The sequence below is a fragment of the Mus caroli genome, chromosome 6 (assembly GCF_900094665.2).
Source record: "Mus caroli chromosome 6, CAROLI_EIJ_v1.1, whole genome shotgun sequence".
Lineage (NCBI taxonomy): Eukaryota > Metazoa > Chordata > Mammalia > Rodentia > Muridae > Mus > Mus caroli.
In genome coordinates, this window is record NC_034575.1 from 28,071,043 (window position 1) to 28,094,491 (window position 23,449).

General features: G+C 38.7%; 1 protein-coding gene across 3 annotated transcripts in view; it reads left to right on the forward strand.

The window, feature by feature from the left end:
• Positions 1 to 23,449, forward strand: part of Exoc4 (exocyst complex component 4) — a 702,198-nt gene that overhangs the window by 18,079 nt on the left and 660,670 nt on the right. For all 3 annotated transcript variants that reach the window (XM_021164590.2, XM_021164588.2, XM_029478695.1), the window contains exon 3: positions 10,073 to 10,267. In XM_021164590.2, the coding sequence (XP_021020249.1) occupies positions 10,073 to 10,267 (195 nt within the window). The remainder of the gene's footprint in view (positions 1 to 10,072; positions 10,268 to 23,449) is intronic.

Below are 23,449 nucleotides of genomic sequence, written 5' to 3' on the forward strand. Positions count from 1 at the left end.
GGTGTGCATACGTGGATATGCACGTGTGTGTGCCTGTGTCTGTGTGTCTGTGTATCTGTATCTCCTTGTCTGTGTACGGAAGCCAGACGTCAGCATTGGGTATCTGTAATCATTACTTTCCACTTTATTGTTCTGAGACACGATCCCACTGTATCTGAAGCTCCCTGATCCAGCTAGACTGGCTATGCAGTGACCGTCAGGGCTTTCCGCGTCTCTGTCTTCCTCCCACCCGTCACTGGCACGGGATGCCATGGCCAGTTTTGATGTGGCTGGGGACCTGAGCTCCATTGATGATGCTTTTGCGGCAAGTGCTGCCCACTGAGCCATTTCCGGAGCCCTATATAAATGCAGTGCATTTATAGAGCTCTCCTCTAATGCTGCTCTGTACTGTTCTTTGAGAAGTAACAGTAATTGCTACCTGTATTGAACACTGCCTTTTTTTGGGCCAGGCACGATCTGTTGTGCATGCACAACTTCACATATATGTGCACCCATGCTCATACAGATCCCCTCCCCCCAATGCATAGCCAAGGACTACAAAACAGGTTGCATCTGTTATCATGACAGATTTAGAATGCGAAATAAGGACTCCCTGACTCTAAAGCCTTTATTGACACATTATTTTTTCCTAGTAATTTTTCAAGCAGTGCCTTTCACTTTTAAAAAGCAAAGATGAGACATTGCAGAACCCCAACATGCTGGAAACCGAGTGGGCGAAATCTCTGCTTGTGTAGTATTGCAGTGAGGAGTACAGGGAAATTGCCCCCCCCCCTCCCGTTCACCTCTGGGAGATTGTGCCATGTGCAGACTGCGGTTTGGGACTTGCTATCTGGACTGTGAGACATAGAGGACCCCCTAGCTTGTTCCTGCCCAGGAACAGCTGTGCGTATGCCATTGTTACATCCTTTCTGGTCCTCCAGGCCTTCTACTGTGATTCTGTAAGCAGTGCATACATTATATTCAGATAGTATGGATGCGAGGTTCAGCCTCTTAGAGCCCAGCTCTGGAACCAGTAAGCCTTTGGCCTTTTCTGAAACAATCTCTATGTTTTAAAAATAATTGGCCAATTTTGAAAGCAATGCTATAATTTGTTGCCTTTAGATGTGGTAGGTTCCTCCCAATGTGTTTATCTGTGAAACTGGGTGAGACTGTAGCTGAGCTGCTCTTATTTAAAGCAAACTCTAGTCCATTTTGACTAACAGAGACTAGGAAATGAGTGTCTAGCACTGCTGACCTTCTGGCTTTGCCTAGGCTAATCGCAGTAGGGGTGGGGACATCTTAGTATTTGTGTTTCTGATTAGTTTGGTTGGCTGGAAGGATGTCTCTTTGTCCAGGGAGGTTGCAACAGTGATTACAGCTCTGTTCCTACCGTGCAGATCCGTACAGTAGCATTGTTGCTGCCAATGGAATGCATCTGCTTGGTCTTGGTACTGCAGATGAGGGGTTGGTCGTGAGGATCTTGCATTTGTTATAGAAGTGACACTCGATTTCTCGAATGTACCATTCTTACTTTCAGTATACTAAAGTCTGAGGTCTGAGGGGAAGAAAACAAAACAAAACAAAACAAAACAACAACAACAGCAAAGAGAAGCTTTTATTTTATTAGTTTGGCAAGATAGTAAACGGCACCTGATTCAGTGTTAGAAAGTAGTGCAGATTTGGATGAGAAGTGCAGAATAAAAACTCTGCAAAAAAACCCACCCCACTTTAATATTGGATTAAGAAGCAAGGAAAAATGCTGAAAAATGAAGGAAAACTTGTTTGTATTCCATATTTTGATAATTTTGTATCATAAAAGTAAGAGTGTTTTAATGATTAAAGAAGCAGTAATGTTTCCCAAACTATTTTCCCGTGTTATTTTTGTTTTGTCGCTTGCACTTCAGGTTGTATACTAAGTACAGATATATGCTTGTCTCAGGGGAAACAGTGGGTAAGTCAGCTATCGTCAGGCTGTGTTATTCTAGGGCCACATAGCAGGCTGATGATACTCAGATCTGATGTGCAGTTTTCTTTCTGTTCTCCAGCAAAGGAGTGTAAAGAAGACTGAGCCCATAATATCTCTTGAGTGCCAACTATGCTCCTGGTTTGGTTTTAGGAGCTGGTGATACATCAGGCATCCTGTGCTCACAGAGCTTACATGAGGATAGTGTGTAGAGACAAATAAAGTATCTACATGTCTGCCCTATGCAAGATTGTTGTTCTAGGCTCTAAAGTACAGGAGTGAAGATTTCTGTCCAGAGAGTTTAAGTTTTAGTTTACATTCTAAACAGAGCACATGGTAATAAAAAACAAAAAACAAAAAACAAACAAACACAAAACAAAACAAAAAGAAAAGAAAGTGAAATAGTGACTAGGGATTTTATTTTATTTTTTGAAGCAGGTTTTTTTTTTTTTTTTTTTTTTTTTTGTGTAGTCCTGACTGGCTTGGAACTCACTCTGTAGGCTAAGCTGGCCTCAGACTCAGAGATCCACCTGCTTCTGCCTCCTGAGTGCTGTGATTAAAGGTGTGTTCCACTACTGCCTGGTGGGATTTGATCTTTTAAATAAGTTGGTCAGGGAAGGCCAATATCTGAGAAGGATGAGAAAGAGAGTCTGCAAGGGGACTTTGAGGAAGGACGAAAGCAGGTGCAATGATCCTGAGGCAGCAGGAGGACCAGTCTGGTGAGAATGTGACATGAGATGTGAAAGAGCTGGCATGTGACAGGTGGCACAGGGAGCTGGCGCCTTAGGGTCTGCTGGCCACAATGTACTGATGGACACTTGGCCCATGTATATGTTTATTTTGCAATGTGTACTATTTATTATCTGTAGCCTTTAGAAGTGGTAAGTTTTTGAATGTAGGAACACCATAGTATGGCTAACATTTAAAGGCATGCTATACTGGATAGTGTAGGAATATGCTTTAATGTGGAACAAGTCAGATGAAGATGTGTTCGTATCCATGCATCACCTCCCATCTTGACATTGCTTCCATATGCCCATTTAGGTTATATATTCCAAAGTTATGTCCTTTGGAATAAATTCATGGTGAAAGATGAGTTTGACTTTCTTCCCAAGTGATTTGAACATTTTACATTTGCTAATAAGTCCATTGAGAATTTTTTTTTCTAGATTAAAAAATATTTATTGTGAATGAAAAGCCATCTATGACCAATCAGATCAAGTAATGTGCAAAATAAAACTTTTGAGTGATCCTATTATTGTTGAATACACTATAAAATTGCCTAAAATGAGATGCCTCAGAATGCATGGATTCTGCCATCTCATGGTTGCCTGTTATGGTGGCATTGACATTGATGGGAGTTATTTGATACAGATGCGAGACTTGTACTGTACATGCCCTGCTTGGCAGTGTTCTCCACAGTATGAGGAGGCAACGGGGTGAGCTCAGTGCAGATTTCTTCAAACATATTAAGTAGTCAGTTTCATGTTATCATGGAAGAAGGGTGGACACAGTGGAGCATGTACTTGGCTCTTTGTATGCATACAAACACTTAACATTTTACCTGCTATTGGCTGTTTTCTTGGTATTAGATCCCATGCTAAAAACCTGCTTTTCTTGTCTAAAACTAAAAATCACTATGAATAATTATCCAAGTGATGTTGCTAGGGACCTCATTATTCAGGAATGCAACATTCATTACTTAACATTTACCTAAAATGACTTTTGACTTTTATGTAAGCGTATACTTTGAAAGGTAGACCCAGGATGAAGAATAGCCTTAATTAATACAAAGAATGTCATAGGAGAAGAGCGTGACTTTTGTAAGATGTTATTTACAGCCTAAATATTAGTGAAAATTCTTACCTGTTTGTATGAGAAAGGGAAGAAAGCCTCTTTCAGAAATAGACAGGCTAAACAATGACCAGCAATAAGAAGTATAATTTAAATGCTGGACAGTAGTCTTAGCTACATTATTGTAGTTGTAGGAACCATGAGGCATTCCTTCCTTAAAGTCCAAGGGTTTCTTGATCTGTGTCTGCATCCAGTAGCTGAAGAGAAAGGTATTGCTCTTGGAATGAGTTGAGGGACAATTTTCAGAGAATTTAAAACCTAAGAATGGAAGTTAAAAGAACTAAAGGGAACCATAGGAAATAAAAATGTGAGGAGTAATTTAAATATGACCTATAGTTCCAAAGGGCTTTTAGACATCGGTGTTTCTCAAGTTCATTCTTTCTATGATCTTTTAATAAACTCTACAAAAACCTCGGTTGGGCCCTTCTCATAGGCAAGCGTGCATGACAGCGCTTAGATACGACTTACTTCCACTTCCACAAAAGGGATAGAGCAGTAGTTTGTTTGCAAACCTAAGTGGCATTGATGTTGAGTTTTTAGTGACCATTTCTCGCTTCCAGGGACCATCTTGTGTTCTTTCCAGCCCACAGGTGTCCCACGCTGCTTGTGTATCACGCTGCTTGCGTATGTGTTGTGGTTTTGTTATGGTGTTAGCACACAGAGGCTTTTCCCTCTTTTTTTCTCAATTTGAAATCAGCACTTTTCTGCCTCTGTTAAGCAGAATTATTGAAGATTATGGCCTTTCTGTGTTATCTCTGGTCAGGTCTATGTTAGCCTCTAAGTGTATCTCTGCTATTCCTCTTAAAAAAGATAAGGCAGGTTTTTATTGGTTTTAAAGTCCCAGTTAGTTTTCTTCATTTGTTGTTTGTTCCAAGGTTGTGTTACAAAAATTGTTACCTCTCTGCCACCTGTCTCATCTCACATTTCCCTTTTCAGTTGCCTCTTGAGCCCTGCTTATATTTCCTTCTTCCGGTCCCTAATTAGAGTGACTTACAGTTTTATATATTGACCCCGAGGTTCTTGGTGCAGCTGAGCACACGATTTGAAGCAAATGTCAAGTTCCATGCGTGATGGCATGGTTTTAGCAACTTGGCTCTCCATGGATTTATGAATGCAACAAGGTAATACAGCCTTTTAATATTAAACATGACATAACAGTGACAATGCTGTCATCATACTTGTGAAATTAGAACATGAATTTGAGAAAGGAATGTTTATGTGAGTTTGCTACCTTTTTGACAGATAGAGTCCCTACTTTTCATCCACACTTAAAAAGACAATTTAAATTTATTAATCAACACATAAAATTATATACATTTATGAATGCACCATGGTATTTGGAAATATGAACACATTATTGAATGTTGAAATCAAATAATATGTACATCTCCTCACATACATACTATTTCTCTGTAGTAAGACAACTTATAGTATCTCTTAGCAATTTTCACCTTGCTATTAGTCAGCATGTTGTATAATAGATCTCTTGAATTTATTCTTATCTAAGAATTTATATCCCATGGGTAATGTCTCTTCAGTCTCATCCTTTGGTAACTGTCATTCTCTTTTGAGTTTACTTAAACATTTTCACATGTGAGTTCGTGTGGTATTTGTATGCAGGGCTTCTTCCCTCAGCATGATGTCTTACAGTTGAATGTTGTTGCAAATGTCAGGATTTCCTTTTAGAAGACAACTCACACATAGTTTTAAAGAATGAATGCTGCACGTTCTTGCAGTGTTATCTTTATCTGATAACATTGATTCTATCTGATTGTCTTTGTAACACTGTATGAACATGGCAGTGCAAATGTCTCTTTGACATACTGATTTCATTTCCTTCAGATATACAGATGTTCCTTGATTTATGATTGGATTATATTTAAGCACTCCCATCATAATATGAAAATGCCACAAACTAAAAAGTACATTTAATATATCTAGTCTATTGAACATCCCAGCTTGGCTATAGTGCTGTGGAAGGTCCTTTGTTTACCATCTTGATTGTGTAGCTCTCCAGGAGCTGTAGCTTACAGCTGCTGCCCAGCGTTGTTACAGAGTGTCACATGACCTAATGCTGACCTGGGAAATGATCACAATTTGAGGGAATGTGTCTGCTGAATATGTTCCACTTTTATGTCATTGTGAAGCTGATATTGTGAGTTGGAAACTACCTGAATGCCCAGTACTGGAATTCTTGGTTCATACAGTACTGTTATTTTATCTTATCTTATTTTAACCAGGAACCTCCATATTCTTTTTTAAATTTATCATTATCATTATTATTAGTTATTGTTGTTTGTTTGTTTGTTTGCTTGCTTGAGACAGGTTTTCTCTATGTAGTCCTTGGCTGTCCTAGAGCCTACTATATAGATCAGGATGGCCTTGAACTCACAGAGATCTGCCTACCGAATGCTGGGATTAAAAGCTTGCTCCCTATTCTGGCTTTATATTATTTCCTATAATGGTTTATTCCTCATCTTATTGAGATATATTTTTCATGCAGTACTATGCATATATTTTGGTAGTACAGGTCAGTGAATTTGGTGTTTATATATTTGAATTTGTTACTATTGTGCCAGAGAATTCACTCCTGCCATGTAGCCCAGGCTAACTTTAGACTTGGCTGTTGTAGCTCAAACTGGCCTCAAACTTAGGCACTTGCTGCCTCAGCTTTCCCAGTGCAAATTAAGTTACACAATGTGTACTACTACATGTGGCCTTCTGCTTCTTATAGTCAGTTCTCACCTACCTGTCGTGCTGTATACAACTCTGTCACAACTCTGTGTACTGACATAAACTCTGTTACCCACTTTCATGGTAGCCATTACACATGGAGAGAAAAACTAGAATTGTAGAATTAAGTTCATAAGAGAATATCAGAAACCAAATTCTAACATATTTTTAAATGGAGTGAGTTTAATAATAACTACTTAGATCAAGAACTGTGTCTTAGTTAGGGTTTTACTGCTGTGAACAGACACCATGACCATGGCAAATCTTATAAAAGCAACATATAATTGGGGCTGGCTTACAGGTTTAGAGGTTCAGGCCATTACCATCAAGGTGGGAGCATGGCAGCATCCAGGCAGGCATGGTGCAAGGAGGAGCTGAGCGTTCTATGTCTTCATCCAAAGGCTGCTAGTGGAAGACTGACTTCCAGGCAAGTAGGGTGAGGATCTTAGGCCCATACCCACAGTGACACACATACTCCAACCAGGTCACACGTATTCCAACAAGGCCATACCTCCAAATGGTGCCACTCCCTGGTTCAAGAATATACAAACCATCACAAACTATAAAGGAATTTCTGAACTCCCTTTAGAAATATTTAAGTCAAAGAAATCCAGACATAGTAATTACAAACAAAGCTTTCCTCATATCATCCTTGCCCCGTCCCAAGTCTAGCCATGCAAAGGTTCCAACTTGTATTGCTGAGTTTTCCCTCCTGGACATTTCCATGTCTGGTACTGTGCTTGAGTTTCCTGTGCTGGAAACTGTATGTTGATGTCTTAGTTAGGGTTTTATTGCTGTGAGCAGACACCATGACCAAGGCAAGTCTTATAAAGGACACCATTTAATTGAGGCTGGCTTACAGGTTCAGAGGTTCAGCCCATTATCATCAAGGCAGGAACATGGCAGCATCCAGGCAGGCATGGTGCAGGCAGAGCTGAGAGTTCTACATCTTCATCTGAAGGCTGCTAGTGGAAGACTGGGCATCCTCAGGCAGCTAGGAGGAAGAGCTCCAAGCTCACCCCCACAGTGACACACTTCCTCCAAAAAGGCCAAACCTTTTAATAGTGCCACTCCCTGGGACGAGCATATGCATTCCTGCTATATAGGGAGAGCGATTTAGTATTTCTCTCTCCTGACCACCACATTTTCCTCCTTCCTCTTTCTAAAAATGGTAGCTATTCTTGTTTTGGTTAAGCTATTTGTGCTACCTTATTGTAATTATGTAAACATTTACATCTGAGCCTTTGGTGGCTTTGTCTTCTGTGCAGTTCTTGCTGCCACTGCTCTCCCTAGGGTGATGAGGACAGCCCTGTAGCCTTCTGTGAAGGAGTCCCAACTTTACACATTTCATCTGTGTTCTTGTATTGATGGCACAGCATTTCTCACATGTTTGCTGATTCTGTTCACGTAGTGTTTACTTCGTGAGCACTTGCATGGCTGAAAATGTCTTTTTCTTCATACTTAATTGATAGCTTTTCTGGGAAATAATTCACTCGCAGAAATGTGAAGAGATAATGTTCCTTTGTCTTAGAAGCTTGAGTTGGGGTCTAACTCACCAACTTTTGTGTAGGCCCTGTTGTTTTCTTTCAAAAGCTTTTAGATTTTCATCCATTGTCTTTGCTGTTTGTCTCTCTGCTGCTCTATCCCTCATTTTCTATCTCTTATTTTTCATCCCCTTTTCCTGTCCCCATCCCACTCCTATGTCCATCTTTTTTTTTTTCCTTCTTCCTCTAAGATAGATTCTCAAGGAAGGCCAGACTGCTGTGGAATTCTTGGTTGCTCTGACACAACCTCTTCTTATTCTGTTGTCTCCCTCACTTCCTGCATCCTTTCTAATTGTCCAGCTTTGGCTAGTGCTGGCAGAAGGACTCCTGCCCATGTTGCTTGATGGATGCTGGTCTTTAAGCTATCTCTGTGGGAGTCTGAGTTCTTCCTTTATGCTTTCCATGTTCTGCTGCTGCCCTTCAGTGCAGCTAAACCCACTGCAGGCTGTGGCCCTCAGCCTTCCCGGTCTGCTAGCTTCCACCATCCACCATCTATCTGACTGGCTTCTAGGATTGTAGTGTGGTCTTCTGTTCGCTATTCCTCCTCTGTTCTTTCTTTCTTGATGTCAATGTCTATAGACTCTCTTTTCTTTTACCATGGTGGAATTGCAAGAAGCAATGGGGAAAGCTAGAACAGTCTTTGTCAGATTTTCTTTAATCCTTCCATGGAGTCATGCTACCTGCTTCTCAAAGAACATCACAAGTTCTTATTTATGACTACTTTCTTTACATCAAAGTTGTATAGAAAACTGATTTAGATATTATAAAATTCTAAAAATTGAATAGTTGTTTTCCCAAGAAACTTCCCAACCTTTTTCACGTTTTCCATGCTTGTTAGATAAATACTGAAATTTCATTTTACAGCTAGCAGAAGCACAGTGTCAATAGTATGTTCACTCTCAAAATATTCTCATTGAAGAAGAATACAGGTTTTCAGAAGAACTGACACGCAGACTCTAGGGTAATGGGCATGCCTCGTACTGTTGACAGTTTGGATTATATAGGTGTACGTGGTTGTCAGAATGCACCAGTGTTACACTGGCGGTGCAGTCACCTTAGGGGAAATAGAGACAAACTAAACAGAAGCATATGCTAGGATTGTCAGCAATGTTTGAATGACTTATGTGAGTTTTTATGATAATGAATTTAAAAATTCCCTTCTCCCCCAACAAAAACCCAAATGTAGCAGCAGCTGCTTGAATCCTAGTGCTTGGGAGAAAGGGGTAGCACGGTCACAGCATCCTGGCCAGCGGAGCTACTGAGACCTTAGCATGCTTTAAAACTTCCTTTCCCATGTTTTAAACACTGAAGGTTTTAAGGGTAGAAAATTACTTTATGATGTGAATGTCATTACTGTCTGTCCCCCAACTCCCTTTATCCCCAAACTTCTCTACCTTTATTTGATCACATTTTGCTTGTGCAGCAGTTTGAATGCACAGGTGTACAGAATGCTGGAGATTGTCTATTTAATATTAAATTTACTAACTGATGCTTAAAAGGGGAGGCAAAAAAAAAATCTGTCATGTTCTCTGAGATTATCTATGTGCTTATTTCTGTTTCACTGTGGGCCTAGTTTTTTTCTGGTCATCTGGGGTGAGCACCGAGATCCTGGGTTGTAAACTTTTCCTGGCGTTCTAGAGCTGTAAGTGTGGGCCTAGTGGCCTTCAGCTGCAAGGGAAACTGGGGAAGGGAAGTTAGCACTGGCCTCTTACACTGATCGTTCACATTTCTATGGTGCTCCAGATTTTCAGAGTGCCTGATATCCATTGAATTATTTCTATATTCACTCAAAGGTATGCTGGGAGTAGTTTTCTCATTTTTATGGGAGGAAAAATAGAAATATAGAGAGGCAGTGAAGCACACAAGTGACTCAATACTAAAATCAGGACTAGACTTTTGCAAGGGAACCAACCAAGGGGAATAAGTGGGAGGAAATTAGGAGCTTGTCTGGTTAGGCAAGACTTTGAACCGCCTGAAGATCAAATATGTTTTATTGTAGGTCAAAGAGAATCTGCTTTCCTGCAAGATGCTGCTGCATTGCAAACGGGATGAGCTTCGTAAGCTGTGGATTGAAGGAATCGAGCATAAGCACGTCCTGAACCTACTGGATGAAATTGAGAACATCAAGCAAGTGCCTCAAAAGCTGGAACAGTGCATGGCCAGCAAGCACTACCTCAGCGCCACCGACATGCTGGTAAGGCAGCCTGTGCAGAGGCTCCCCCCACACAGTGTGGAAGTGCTCTTCTTTCTGTACATAACATGGTATAAATGGCCCTGGAACTTGCAACCTTGTAGGGAACCCTAGCTTGTTCTCTTCCTGTAGCGTTTGAAATGTTAGATGGTTATTATTTATATATTTTCTGCCCTCTGAACCAAGGCAAGAAATGTAGGGGAAAGAAATCGGTACTGAAATCATGTTGAAATGGTAACGAGAGATTCATTTTAGCTTTAGAGGAAGATCACGAATCTCATTTTAGAGGATGAAGTCTATGTGACACAGATAGGAAGATTTGTAAAGTTATGTGTTGGCAAAGGTTAGGATGTCAGTTTTGGATTATAGCTTTGCTTTGTTCTTTTCACCTGATAAGAAAGAAAATGACTTCTTTAGTACTAATCTTAGAGCAGCAGTGCTCTGTGACCTAAACTGTACTTCCGCAGTCCATGGAGTTCTGATACCTTTTGAATTAATGAAAGTTACTAGAGGATGCAATTTGTGGTGAAAGTCAAGCCAGACTTTGCTCCCTATTGGTCCTGACTTCCCAGGGCTGGTAGCTTTCCTGGAGGGCTGTGCTATTTTTTGGCCCATTTACATATATCCATATCCACTTTCAGCTGTGTAGAAGTCTATAAATGCTTTCAGCAGCAGCTGTGTTGGATTTGAATTGTTCTATTATCCACAATGGGGCAAGTTCTTTATGTTCGTTTTTTTTTTGTTGTTGTTGTTTTGTTTTGTTTTCAAATTATATTGGTGAAAACACTGAGGGACTTGGTAGAGATACTGATGAAATAATTCATTTCCCTACAATGAAGAATCTTGCTGGAGGTTTGCTATAAGGAGTTTTAATGAATTTGGTAACCAAAGTGTGAGAAGTGCCCTGGTGTTTTATCCCATAAGTCAACTGAATAATTATTTTTTTACAGTAGAAGGAGTGGCCTTGAGGTAGTAGAATTAGGGTTTGTGTGAGTGTGTGTGTGTGTGTTGTTGGTTTTTGTTATTGGCCATTTAATGTAGGGCCTTGATCATGATTGATAAGCACTCTGCTCTCTATCACTAAGCTATATCTTCAGACCTTTTATATTCTAATCTTTTGAGACAGGATCTTATACACTTGCCAAGGGTAGTCTCATACTTATTCTGGAGCCTGGGTGGGCCTTGGGTTTGTGGTCTTCTTGCCTCAGCATTGTGATCAGTCAGGCCACAGCCCTGCACAACCAGGTCCAGCTTGTTTCCAGCATCTTATCAGAGTAACGTTTTAGCTCATAATGACTGGGAAATTATTTTAGTTGATTTATGAATAATTTTGCTAAATAACCAAGATTTAGCAAATAGAATAGATAAGTTTTATATGTTTGTTGGGCACATATATAGTTTGATTTACTGAATCACTGTTTTTTTGGTCTGTGTCTGCTTTTAATTAAATGGCATGTACTAAAATGGGTTGTTAGGATTTATTTAGGTTAATTATGTTCATTTGAGGATTTCAGATTGTTATTTTATGACCCTATTACTTTTGTGCTAATTTATTTATTTTAAGGCTTTTCAAAAATGAGTATTGCCCTTTTGTTGACTAATTTTTGTTCAGGATTTAATTAAATAACTTCATCAAATTCTTTGTTGTAAGTTATAGAAATGAAACTACAGTATTTTTCCTTGGTGTAACAAACACCTGAGATAAATCAGCTGACGAGAAGGACCATGTTTATTTATAGTTTTAAGAGTTTATGGTTGCTTGGACAAGCCACTAAACTGAGGTGGGTACACGTGGCAGAGGAGGTTACTCACGTCATGTTGACCAGGAAGCAAAAAGAGAATCAGGAAGAGCCTGGGGTCCTTTAAAGTCACGTATCCTTTGGTCTAAGTTTCACAGGGCACTACCTCTTCAAGGTTCCACCGCCTCTCAAGGGTGCCACAGAGGGATTGCATCCTCAACACATGGCTCTTTGGGCAACATTCAAGTTGCAACTGTAGCCTTTGAGGGGGCTAAAATAAACTGGACTCATGTAAACCGTCTGTTAACAGGACAGAGGCATACTTGGAAAGCCACTTCTGTGTTGTTTCTGTATGTCTCTATTGTTCTCCTCTAGACTGGTGTCATAGTTAGCTTCAGCTGTCAATTTGACACAAACATGGAGTTACTTTGTAAGAGAGAACCTCAACTGAAGAATGGCCAAGATCAGGTTGGCCTACATTTGTGCCTGTGTGGCATAGTCTTAATTGTTTTTTGATGTAGGTGGGCCTATCCCACTGTGGGCCCTAATTTCCTTAGAAAGGTGAGTCTGGGGTGTGTATGAAAGGTAGGTAGCTGCCCAAGTCATAGGGAGCAAGCCAGTGAGTAGCCTTCCTCCACTGGTTTCTGCTTCAAGCTTCTGCCTGTAGTTCTTGCCTTGGCCTCCCTTGATAAAAAATTGTAGTCCGTGAGCTAAAATGAACCCTTTTCTTCCCAAGTTGTTTTTGGTTGTGGTGTTTGTCATGGCAACAGAAAGCAAACCAGAACAATTGGTTTTAACTATGTGTGAGGATAGAGTTGGCTGGTTGTGTTTTGGTGGGAGAGGGCAAGGAGGATACGCCATAGACTTCATCTGTCCAGTTTTATAGAAGGTAATAAACTATTTATCTTCTCTCTTACTAACTAATAAAACTCTAAGACTTTTTTGAAGCAGTTCGTTATAGCGATTATCCATTCTAACTAAAAGTTTTGTGTTAGAGGAGCGGAACCATCCCCTCTCAGACAAGGCCAGTGTGCAATACACATTGTTCTCCCCTCCTCCCCCATTTATAGCTGTTTTTGTATTCTGGATATTAATCTTTTGTCTGCTATGTGGGTTATAAATATTGTTTTTGAATTGGTGTTTATCTTTTTACTTTGGTCATGATATCTTCTACTATGAAGTTTTTAATGCAAAAAGTACTTCAACTTTATTTAAGGAATATAATTTTAAGTAAAAATGTTCATCCTATTGCCTTTAAGAGAATTTCCTATTTTTTTCTTTAACCCATCAAAAGTCCATTTTTATTTATGCTGTGAGCCAGGGATCTAATTATATTTTTACTCCATGTAGCCAGTTGGCTGTGTTTATTGACTCTTTTTTCTTATTTATAAAGCTATATGTCACATGCCAAATTTTCACACATGTATGTATCTCCAGGTTTTTATTTTGTTCAATTAGTCTTGTCTGTGCGTTTTCGTAAAAAGTCTGTCATTGTGTTCAAAATTACTTACACTCTTCTTAACCCTCTCTTCTCCCATGCTAAGTTTAGTATCAGTTTATCAGCTTACACAAAAAGATGAAAGAATTTCCTTGACTTTAAGGCAGTTTGTGTATTAGCAATCCTGTCTTTATATTAGTGGATGTGATGCTTGCTTATTCAATTATGCCTTTGATAATGCTTAGAAATATATTCCTTGCAGTTTTACATATATTCCATTACATTTAATGTAAACCTATGCTCTGAGGGCTTAAAAATAATGACTTTTTAATAATGTCTAGTTATTTGTTGTGTATAAAGATATACTAATTTCTCTATTTAATATTTATCATTTTAAAATATTGTTTTTTGAAATTAAAATATAATTATATCAGTTTTGCCCCTTCCCTTTTCTCCTTTCAACTCTTCCCATGTATATATATATATTCCTAATATATGTATGTATATATATTCCTAAATATGGCAGTACAATCTGCTCAGTCTTTTTTTTTTTTTTTTTAAGATTTATTTATTTATTATATGTGAGTACACTGTAGCCGTCTTAAGACACACCAGAAGAGGGTGTCAGATCTCGTTACGGATGGTTGTGAGCCACCATGTGGTTGCTGGGATTTGAACTCCGGACCTTTGGAAGAGCAGTCGGGTGCTCTTACCCACTGAGCCATCTCACCAGCCCTGCTCAGTCTTTATAATGTAACTTGTATGTCTATGATTCCACAGCTGACCACCTGGTAGTGGATGACCAAACTGGGGGCTTTTCCCTGGAGAGGATTATTTCTCCGGCTCCCGAATTCCTTAGGTGCTGTGATTCTTTTTCTAGGGTTACCTAGGGTTGAGGGCCCCATGAGACTTCCCCCTTGTGTTAGCATGTGTGTTGGTGGTGTCCTTGTTCAGGGTTAGGCAGCCATGTTGGTGTAGCTTCTTTGATATTTCTAGGAGATGCACTCTCACAGTAATTTCCTGTTTCTTTGGCTCTTCCAGTCTTTCTGCCCCTTACACTCTTAGTCCCTGAGCCTTAGGTGCAGAGGTTGTGTTGTAGATGGATCAGGTGGGACTGAGCTCCACACAGACAGCTCCACTTGTTCTCTGTACCCTGATGAGCTGGACTTTCCCACAAAGGTCTCTGTCTATTTTTGTGGGTCAGAAGATAGCCTTTATGGACCATTTCTCTGCCTTTGTCACATGAGTCAAGGGACGGAATGGAGGTTGTCAGATTGTGCAACAAATGTCTTTATCTGTTGAGCCATTTTACTGGCTTGGTTTTCTTTATTAATTGACTATATATTTTCCAGGAGTAATTACCAATCCCATCTGCTTGGACTTGGCTTAAATTTACTCAACTTTCCGAATATCTCAGATACTACTGTTTTTCCTTATGCTTTCATAAGCTACATGAATTTCATTATCATATAATTGCTTTTATTTACATGGTAGATCATTGATTGTGGGGTTTATATATTACCTGTTCCCACAACAGTGACGCTGATAGAGTCAGAGTTCACAAATCATTAATTAGGTAGGTAAGTATGTGAAAGACTTTAATACATAGAGGAAATGATATTTCTTAAAGATATTTTTTTTCCAGGAGCTGTGCCTTTTCTTTTCTGCTTGGTGAATTTATTTTTTGACAAAATACTCTGATTTATAATGTTTTATAATATTTAAATTAGCAAAAGCAATTTCAACAAAGCTAATATTGTACACCTACTATGTGCTGGTATTGTAAATATGGGAAATGTATGAACTCCGTTCGCTCTTAGAGCTGGGATAGATGGGTTTCTGGTATCACCATTTTATAGAAGAGGTAATTGTGTTTGATTAAGGAGATTGGTGTATCCAAATACACAGGAGTGTGTTCAGTCCCCGAAAGGTTGGAAACCCTCTTCCACAGTTTTGGGAATATAAGAATATAGTATAAGGTCTGCGACTACTCTTTTACTGACTTCATATTGGAAATGCAATCACATTTCCTCTTGCCATGGCTATATGCTGTTACAAGAAAAATCTACTTAAGGAATCTCCAGGGTCCAAATGGAAATCTTCACTAAAATGCATCAGAGGAAAGTAAAGACAGAACAATCCAGTTTTTCAAGCCCCACTGATTTCCTTGGATTTGTTTGACAGAAGATTTTGCATTTTCATTTTGAGGCAGGTGCAGATATAGATATGTAGTAATTTGATCCCTCCACAGTGTAGGTTAATAAACCCAGAGTAAATAAATCAGTGGTGACCCATGGCTCTTGCCATCTCCTGCTACTCCTGATTCAAAATTTGACCTGTCTTGTAGCTGTAGGCTTGGCTTCTAGGTGGAATTTTATTTCTTCTTTTGATATGATAACCAGAATATTGCATAAAATAATTAAATTGTCATGACAGGTAATGTCTGCAAATGGGCCCAGCCTTTTGTTTCCTTCTTTAAGGTAAACAGCTGCTGTTGGTTTATGAAAAGCTAAAAATGATCCAACAAGAAGCCACACAGAAATCAGAGGCTTGATTAATATTGTTGCCTGTAGCTTTGTGATATGTATGGTTTAAATTAGACCTTTGCAGCATTGTGCTGGGTTGATGCAAGTGCACTAATGACATAATTTCTGGTTGCTGCATCACATTTCTGCAGTCGGGCTTTGTATTCCACTCACATTAATTGAAGTAATTTTGCCAGTGAAGCGTGTTTCAAACCTCTGCATTTAAATTGAAATTTTAATTCCCTTATTGTCTTGAAAAGACGGCTGAAGATGCCTTGTTACAGGTTTCATTATCACTCAAAACACTCCAGCTGCTGGTTTTAATGTACAATGACTGATTAATTCTGGAAACAATTATTAATATAAGAATAGCAGCTTCTTCCCAGTGGCGTGAGTAACCAGGAAGGTATTTCATGAGAGTTAATATTTTTATGAACTTTTTTTTTCCCCAGGGAGAATTTGTGTGTAGAAGTCTGCATCATATGAAAATTGTAGGGAATGCTTTGAAAACCACTTACACAAGTTCTGATTTATCAGCTGTAGAAGTCAATTCGTAATTGCATTCAATCAGTGGAAACCAAGGCAGTGTAAGTCGTTTAGAAGCACTTTAGCTGACAGTCACATAAGACTTGTGACTAAAATAAATTTCCATTTCTAAGCCTGCCTGAGATTGTAGAGATTTTGAATGTCTTTTTAATCATTTTGTCTTTATTTATATGCCTTTATGAAAAGGATCCATAGCTATATAGTCAGATGAGGATTATTATGATAATTATAATAACATATTTATGTAGTTGTCCTTTCCCCAGAGGATTGCAGAACGCCTTTCTTTGAGCATTGTGTAGCGGGGGTATTTTATTTATACTTTGAAAATATGGCCCTATCTGGGATAAGACCATAGGCAGCTATTTAATTGAATAGTTTTCTAGAATCCTATAATAAACATATTGTCATATTTTCAGTTCATATTATTTTTTGAAGCTGTTTGATGATATTGGGAACAGTATGGGTTTTAGTTGTGTAAGACCTAGACTTGAATCTTTGCTTTGACTCCTAGCAGCAGTATGGCCAATCATTTATCTTTGCTGAAGGCTTGAGTCAAGGCTCTGAGGTTTATTGAAAGATTTAAATTAACCACAGTGCACATTATAAGTTCTTTAAATATTTATAGTTATTCAATTTTTTAATTGGTACATATTTTATATGTATTGGTATTTGCCTGCATGTATGACTTTGCCCCTTTTACATGCCTGGTGCCCTCAGGAAGTCCATTAAAGGACAACAGATCCTCGAAAACTGGAGTTACCTGTGTCCTCTGGAAGAGCAACCAGTGCTCTTAACTGCTGAACCATCTCTCCAGGTCCTAGACCATTAAAAAAAAAAAATGTGGTTATACAAATTTTGATCACTTCTGTTGTTGGCCTGGTTGTGAAGGTGGTCTTAAGAGCTCATGTGCCAGCAGGGTGAGAGAGAGGAAATAGTGTTCATCATGTGATAAGTATGGGGCGGGGGGGGGGGCATGCAGAAAAAAAGGGATACTAGGGAGAGTGGGGGTAGGGCTAAGATGACTTGGGATTTGGGGGTAATCCTCTGTGGCTGCTTTTAGCCATTTTTGAAAGCCTTCATTTCCTCAAACATCTGTCTGATGAGTTAGGAAAAGCTAAAACAAAGTTATTGACTGAATTGGCTTTTGTGTCCCAGATTAATGTATAGATTTGTGGTAATTGCAGTTTTTTTTTTCCTACAGAATTAAAACTCAAAACTTTGTAGTATGTATTTTTCTTGTTGTTCAAATCTCTTTTTGAACAACAACATTTGGCTATGATAGGGAGGGTTTTTAAAAGTCAGGCAGTTTGGTAGATGCCTTCACTTTTGTTTCTTTCAAATCTGCTCTTCATTTACCTCTTTTATTTTTAAAATCAATAGAAATTCTATTTCATCGTGTGAGCCCCTCATGCGACTTAGCAATTTTTATTTAATTTATCTGGAGCAGTGATTTCTAAACTGTTCATTGAGGATCTTTCAAAAATTGTAAAGTCTAGAACCCAGACTGATGAAGTTGAAGTCTCTGGTTGTGGACTGCTGGCCTTGGTCATTTTTGACAGTCTCAAAAAAAACCCAAAACAAAACAAAACAAAAAAACACCAGTTTATAGGCATGTTCATAAGGGGCTGGTGAGGCTGCTCAGCATTTCCAGTGGCCTTAGAGGTACATGCAGAACACTCCTGAAATTATCTACATGACATATGAATCTGAAGAGATCCTTTGAGACCTCGATTGAGAGTTTTCTAAACCTTTTTCTTGTCACAGAATAACAAATAAGATGCTGGGTAAGTGTAGTGACTGGGACACTTGTAAAAAGAGAATGTCTTTCTTAGTGTTCTTCTGCTTGTGGAGAAACTCAGTTTGAATCCTCTTCAGAGAGCTCTGTGAGAACTGAAAATTGAAGGCAACACAGGAGCTTCCCTCGCCCTTTTCAGCAACCATCCTTTTCTTTGTCATCTGCTGTTAGATGTGGTTTAATTTAGTTGGGAAAGTCAAACTTTTTTTTTTTTTTTTTTTTAAAGAATAAACAAGACTCTTAATTGGGTTTTATGTCTCAGAACTCTGGGATTGGAATTCTACTTGTAGAATTTTATGTTAATGAACATTTTTCAACTATTGTGTACCTGCATCTATGTTTTTGTGGATATAGCTATTTATCACAGTAAGATTTGTGATACAAAGACATTTGCAATGAATTAGATATAGGGAATTTACTTAAGTCATTTGTGATGTAGTAGTTCACATGCCAGTGTGACTGTCAAGATAGCACAACACATTCCTAGACTTTATTATGTGCTGATATTCCTAAATTGTTACAAATGAAAGAAGCCATGCTTAAGATATATAAGACATACATCTATATGTGGATAGATGTATGTCTTATATATCTATGTATCTCCTCTTATCTGTAAAATCAAGATAGGCATCTAGTTAACCTTTAAAGACCCCATCTATCAGCTATTTCATCTATCAGCTAATGTCATTTTTTGAAGTCTGGCTGATGGACTATCTTAAATCTAGTTGGCTCTACTTCAAGACATCCTCCCCCCTTAAAAAAAACCCCAAAACCAAAAACTGTAGCTTTAATAAAATATGAGTTATTTGTGGTAGAATACAAATGTAGAGAGGACAAAAAAAAAAAAAAGAAATGAAAAATTAGGAGTGCATTGTCAAAAGAAAGTTCAAGAATAGCTTAATAAGAGTCTGTTTTATATGGTGAAATCTTTGCTGAAGCTGCAATTCTCATTTGGTCTCTCGGAATTTTGTTTTCTGAGATAGATTTGAAAGTCTAAAGAAGTTCACAGATTTTTTTTTTTTTAAATTTGCTGATACTTTATCTTACAGGCCCTCCTTCCATCAGCACTTATCAATAACTTCATGTTATTTGCTTTATTCTGAAAATTCCATTATCTCTCAGGCAGTCTATTGCATTAAGCCCTGAGTACCCAATATCACCTCATTTACTTGAGGTGTGCTTGACCTCAGCCCTTCTTCTCTCTTTGTTAATGCACCAACCAGCACTGATATCTCTCCAGAGCATTATCATTTGGCTGTTAGCTCAACTAATAACAACCCTTCATTTGAGCTGATGAAGGTTTATTAAATAAAAACATGCAATAACCCTGGCAATAATGAAAGGAGAGTGGAGCTAGACTGCATCCTGTTTGTAATGGTGAGAGTGAGCATGCTGAGTCTGCATTGTAGGGATGGCCTTCCTGCGGGAGACAGGGCCCTGAATAGGTCAGATCAATGCCGTGTTATCAGACTGGACAGTTTTGATGGTCTGATCTGATAACTGTCGATTAGCACACAGGCTGAGGACTCTGAGGAGAAAGATGTTCTTGCTCCAGGCACTTGGCTTTGCTCTGTGGTGCAGCTATCTTGGGAAGTCTGTCTCACGTAGCTGACTATCAATAGCCCTGAGGCTTCCAGACACTGGGTGTGTAGAACCACAGAGAACCATAAAGTCTGGTTTCTCCAGGGATGGTTGCATCAGAAATTGCTTTCCTATGGATTCCTAAACCTCCTCTACACCTCATTATTTCTCTGAGCCTTGGATGGACTCCTTTTATTCTGCTTTCTATACTCCAACTCTCTTTACTCCTAACATTTTCTTCACTGGGTAGTCTAGCTCTTGTAATCACTGAGCTGAGTGAGTGACACCACTGACTTTACATCCGCAGTGGGGATTCTTGTGAGCAGGGCTTACTCTATGTACTTTATTTATATCTCTTACTTAGGGTGTTAGAGTCTAGTAGTAAGACTGTGTCTCATTCATCGGATGCAGTTAAATACAGAGAGTTGTGGGTAGCAGTGTGTGTGTGTGTGTGTATTTAGCAAAGTGGGAATTCATTAAGGAAAGGTCTTAGTACAGATTTTAGGAAGAGGACACTCTTAGAGTTCTGTAAAGGACACAGCATTTTACAGTAGTGCTCTGATATCCCAGATATAGCAAAGCTTTCAGTCCTGCTCCCCAAACTGTTAGGTGTATCAGCCTAAAATAATAACAGATAGGATGTCTTTTCAAAAAATATTTTTATTCAGGAATAAATGGGCATATTTATTCCTGGCTGCATGTACTATGACAGCTCATAGGTACATTCAAGGACTAGACCTTTTCAAGGTTAAACTAGGAAGGTTTTCAAAATTGTTTCAAAACTATTATCTTTGGCCAAAGGATCACTATCTGGGAGGTATCCGCTCAAGTCTGTAAATAGTAGCTGGGCCGGCGGCTGAGCAATGGTATCTTTTCTGTGTAAAGTTGATATGGCTTCTGCTGAAGATTGCTGTTTTAAGAGACTCTTTGTAATCCTTTTTTTTCTCTCTGTCCCCATGAGTGAGGACCCCTCCACTTTATCCTCTGTACTCTGTTAGAGTCTGATATAAAGTAAGTGACTAAGTTGTGGGAGAAACTTTTTAATTTTTATTTTATCAAAAGTAGTTAGCCCTGGCAAGGACTCATATTTCCTGAAATGTCTCCTTTTCTGTTGTAGATGAACCTGTCTCCTCAGTTTATGTAGCCCAGTCCTCACCAGTGGGAGCACTTAGGAATAATAGATAGATAGATAGCCCTTTGTGTGCTTGCTAAACTGGGTTGGGTTCTGGTAACCCTTTTAGGAAAACAATTGCTTTGTCATGCGACTTTTGCTTTGTTTGCACATTTTTTCTGTGGGATTGTAAGATTGTTCTTTGTTGTGATAGTTTTCACAAGTTGAAACAAGCTAAATAAATAGCCAACATGTGATCATTATGACTCATGAAAGTAGCAATGCCTGAACCGATTACCTTTAAAGCTTCATTCAGTTGCTTTCCTTAGTTCCTGTCTGATAAATATTTAAAATTTTGCAAACCTTGATCTCATGTTTGCTTAGAGATCTAAATGAGAGTGGATCCACAGGGAGGCCTGGAGGTTGGTGTCTCTGCCAGTCTACTGTTCACTCTCTCTTCAGGTAGATACTTGGGAGTAGGAGGCTATCTAGGAGAAGGAGGTTGAAGCCTCCTGCTTCTCCTCTTTTTTGGCTTGTGTCTTAATTTCTTTTGGAGATAGTTGCTAATATCATTTATCTCTGTGAATATCTCCTCTACCAAATTAAAAAGAAACTATTACTTTCTTAATAACATTTCTTTAATGAAGTAGTTCCTCAGAATGGCCAACTTCCAAGTGTTCCTTAAAATGTTTCTACAGATTCATGACAACACATAAAAATTAGATTGTTTGTTTGTTACTTAAAGGTTAAAAGGTTGCTGAAGATGCCCAGTTAACTATGAAATAATAATCTCCAGTTCTTGATATTAATATGAAGTTGAGAAATAAAATGTAGCAAGAAACAAATGGTCATGACAGTCCTTTATTATGGATATCTGAGGAGAAAAACTCCCTAGAGAGGTCTGAAGAAGTTAAGTGGAGTCTTTATTAATTTCTAGTATGATTGTTTCAAGCAGATTAGCAGGAAAAAGCCTTGATCTCTAGTTGATTCAAGTTTTTAAGGTCAAAAACCACAGTTGTGATGCATATGGAAAAGCAGCTATGAACATCTACAGCAAGCAAACCTTGTTTATAGAAACTGAGAGTTAGCAGTTAACTGATCAGGCAGTCAATCTGAGTTAGCTCAAGTCACAGTGTATAGGAATTTAGGACTGCTCCAGAGACCAGTTTTGCACAAGAGAGTTTAGCATTTAAAGTATTCCTAGTCATATTTTCATGAGATGGCATAACTATGTTTCAGTAGCCCACTCCATCCTCATTGCAAATAGTTTCATTTATTGTAGCCATAGATGTCGCCACCAGATAAAAGCTTTTGAACTTTTGGTTTGGTAATTGTACATTTGGCCTATGTTTGTGTGTTGTAGAGAAATGTTTTTTAAATTCTTTTTTTTTAAAACATGGATAGTAGTCTATATTGAATGACATGCTGTCCTATTCAGTGTCATTTCTTAAAACATTTTGAAAATGTTGCTTATTTTCATAATTTTAAAGGAAATATGGTTTTTACTCTAAACCAGTTTGTTATCTTTATGACCAGTTCCTAACCTTGTTGACTAGGAAACTGACATCCTGTTGGATTGGGTAAATGTCCCCAGCAGGGTAGCTGCACATATCTGCTCATGGTGGTTATGATACCATGCACCAGCTCTTTGCAATCCTAAACCTGGTTCAATTCCAGCATGAAAGTTGAGATAGGCATGAAGTTCTACCTCTAATGAAAGAGCTCCTAGCAAATCTTAGCTGCTAAGAGAAGAGTGAGTTTTCTCTTGAGTGTAACCACTGATAAGTTGATCATGCTCCACTGGTAGCCACACATCCAAGAATATTTGAGAATAATATGTGACCTTGATAGTGGGGAGGGGATGGAAAGGATGTCATGTTGGGTTGGATGGGAAGGGGGATGGATTTAGGATGAGTTCAGAGATTGAGGGTGAAAATGTACAAAATTCTCCAAGAAGTATTTAAAGTTACCTGCTTGCAGTTTCTTTTTTATTTACTATGAAGTTTACTTAAAAAATATGCATGGGAGAAAAATTCAAATATTTTTAGTTTATTCTTTTCAATATGTAATAATCTAACTTTAAGGAATGATGTGTGTTGGAGAATCCTAGGAGTTTATTAAGTCTACTACTTCAGGTACGAATATACAAGATCCGTTCTGTGAAGAGATGCTTAGACATTTGCTAATTATCTACATTCTGAATGCTGTCTGTCCAGTTTTATAATTTTAATATGTTTTGTGACATTATTCAGTGTTGATTGCCATACTTATGAATTCAGTTTTGATGATTCTGACCTCCTCAAGCCGATTTCTTGCATCTCTAATCCAGCAGTATCTCAAAACCCTGTTATTGCTTCATTGGTGTGTTATTTGATGAGTGATCCATGCCTACCCATCCCTCAGAGGCCCATATCCTGAGGACCACCAGCCTGCGACACATTCCTGGGTGA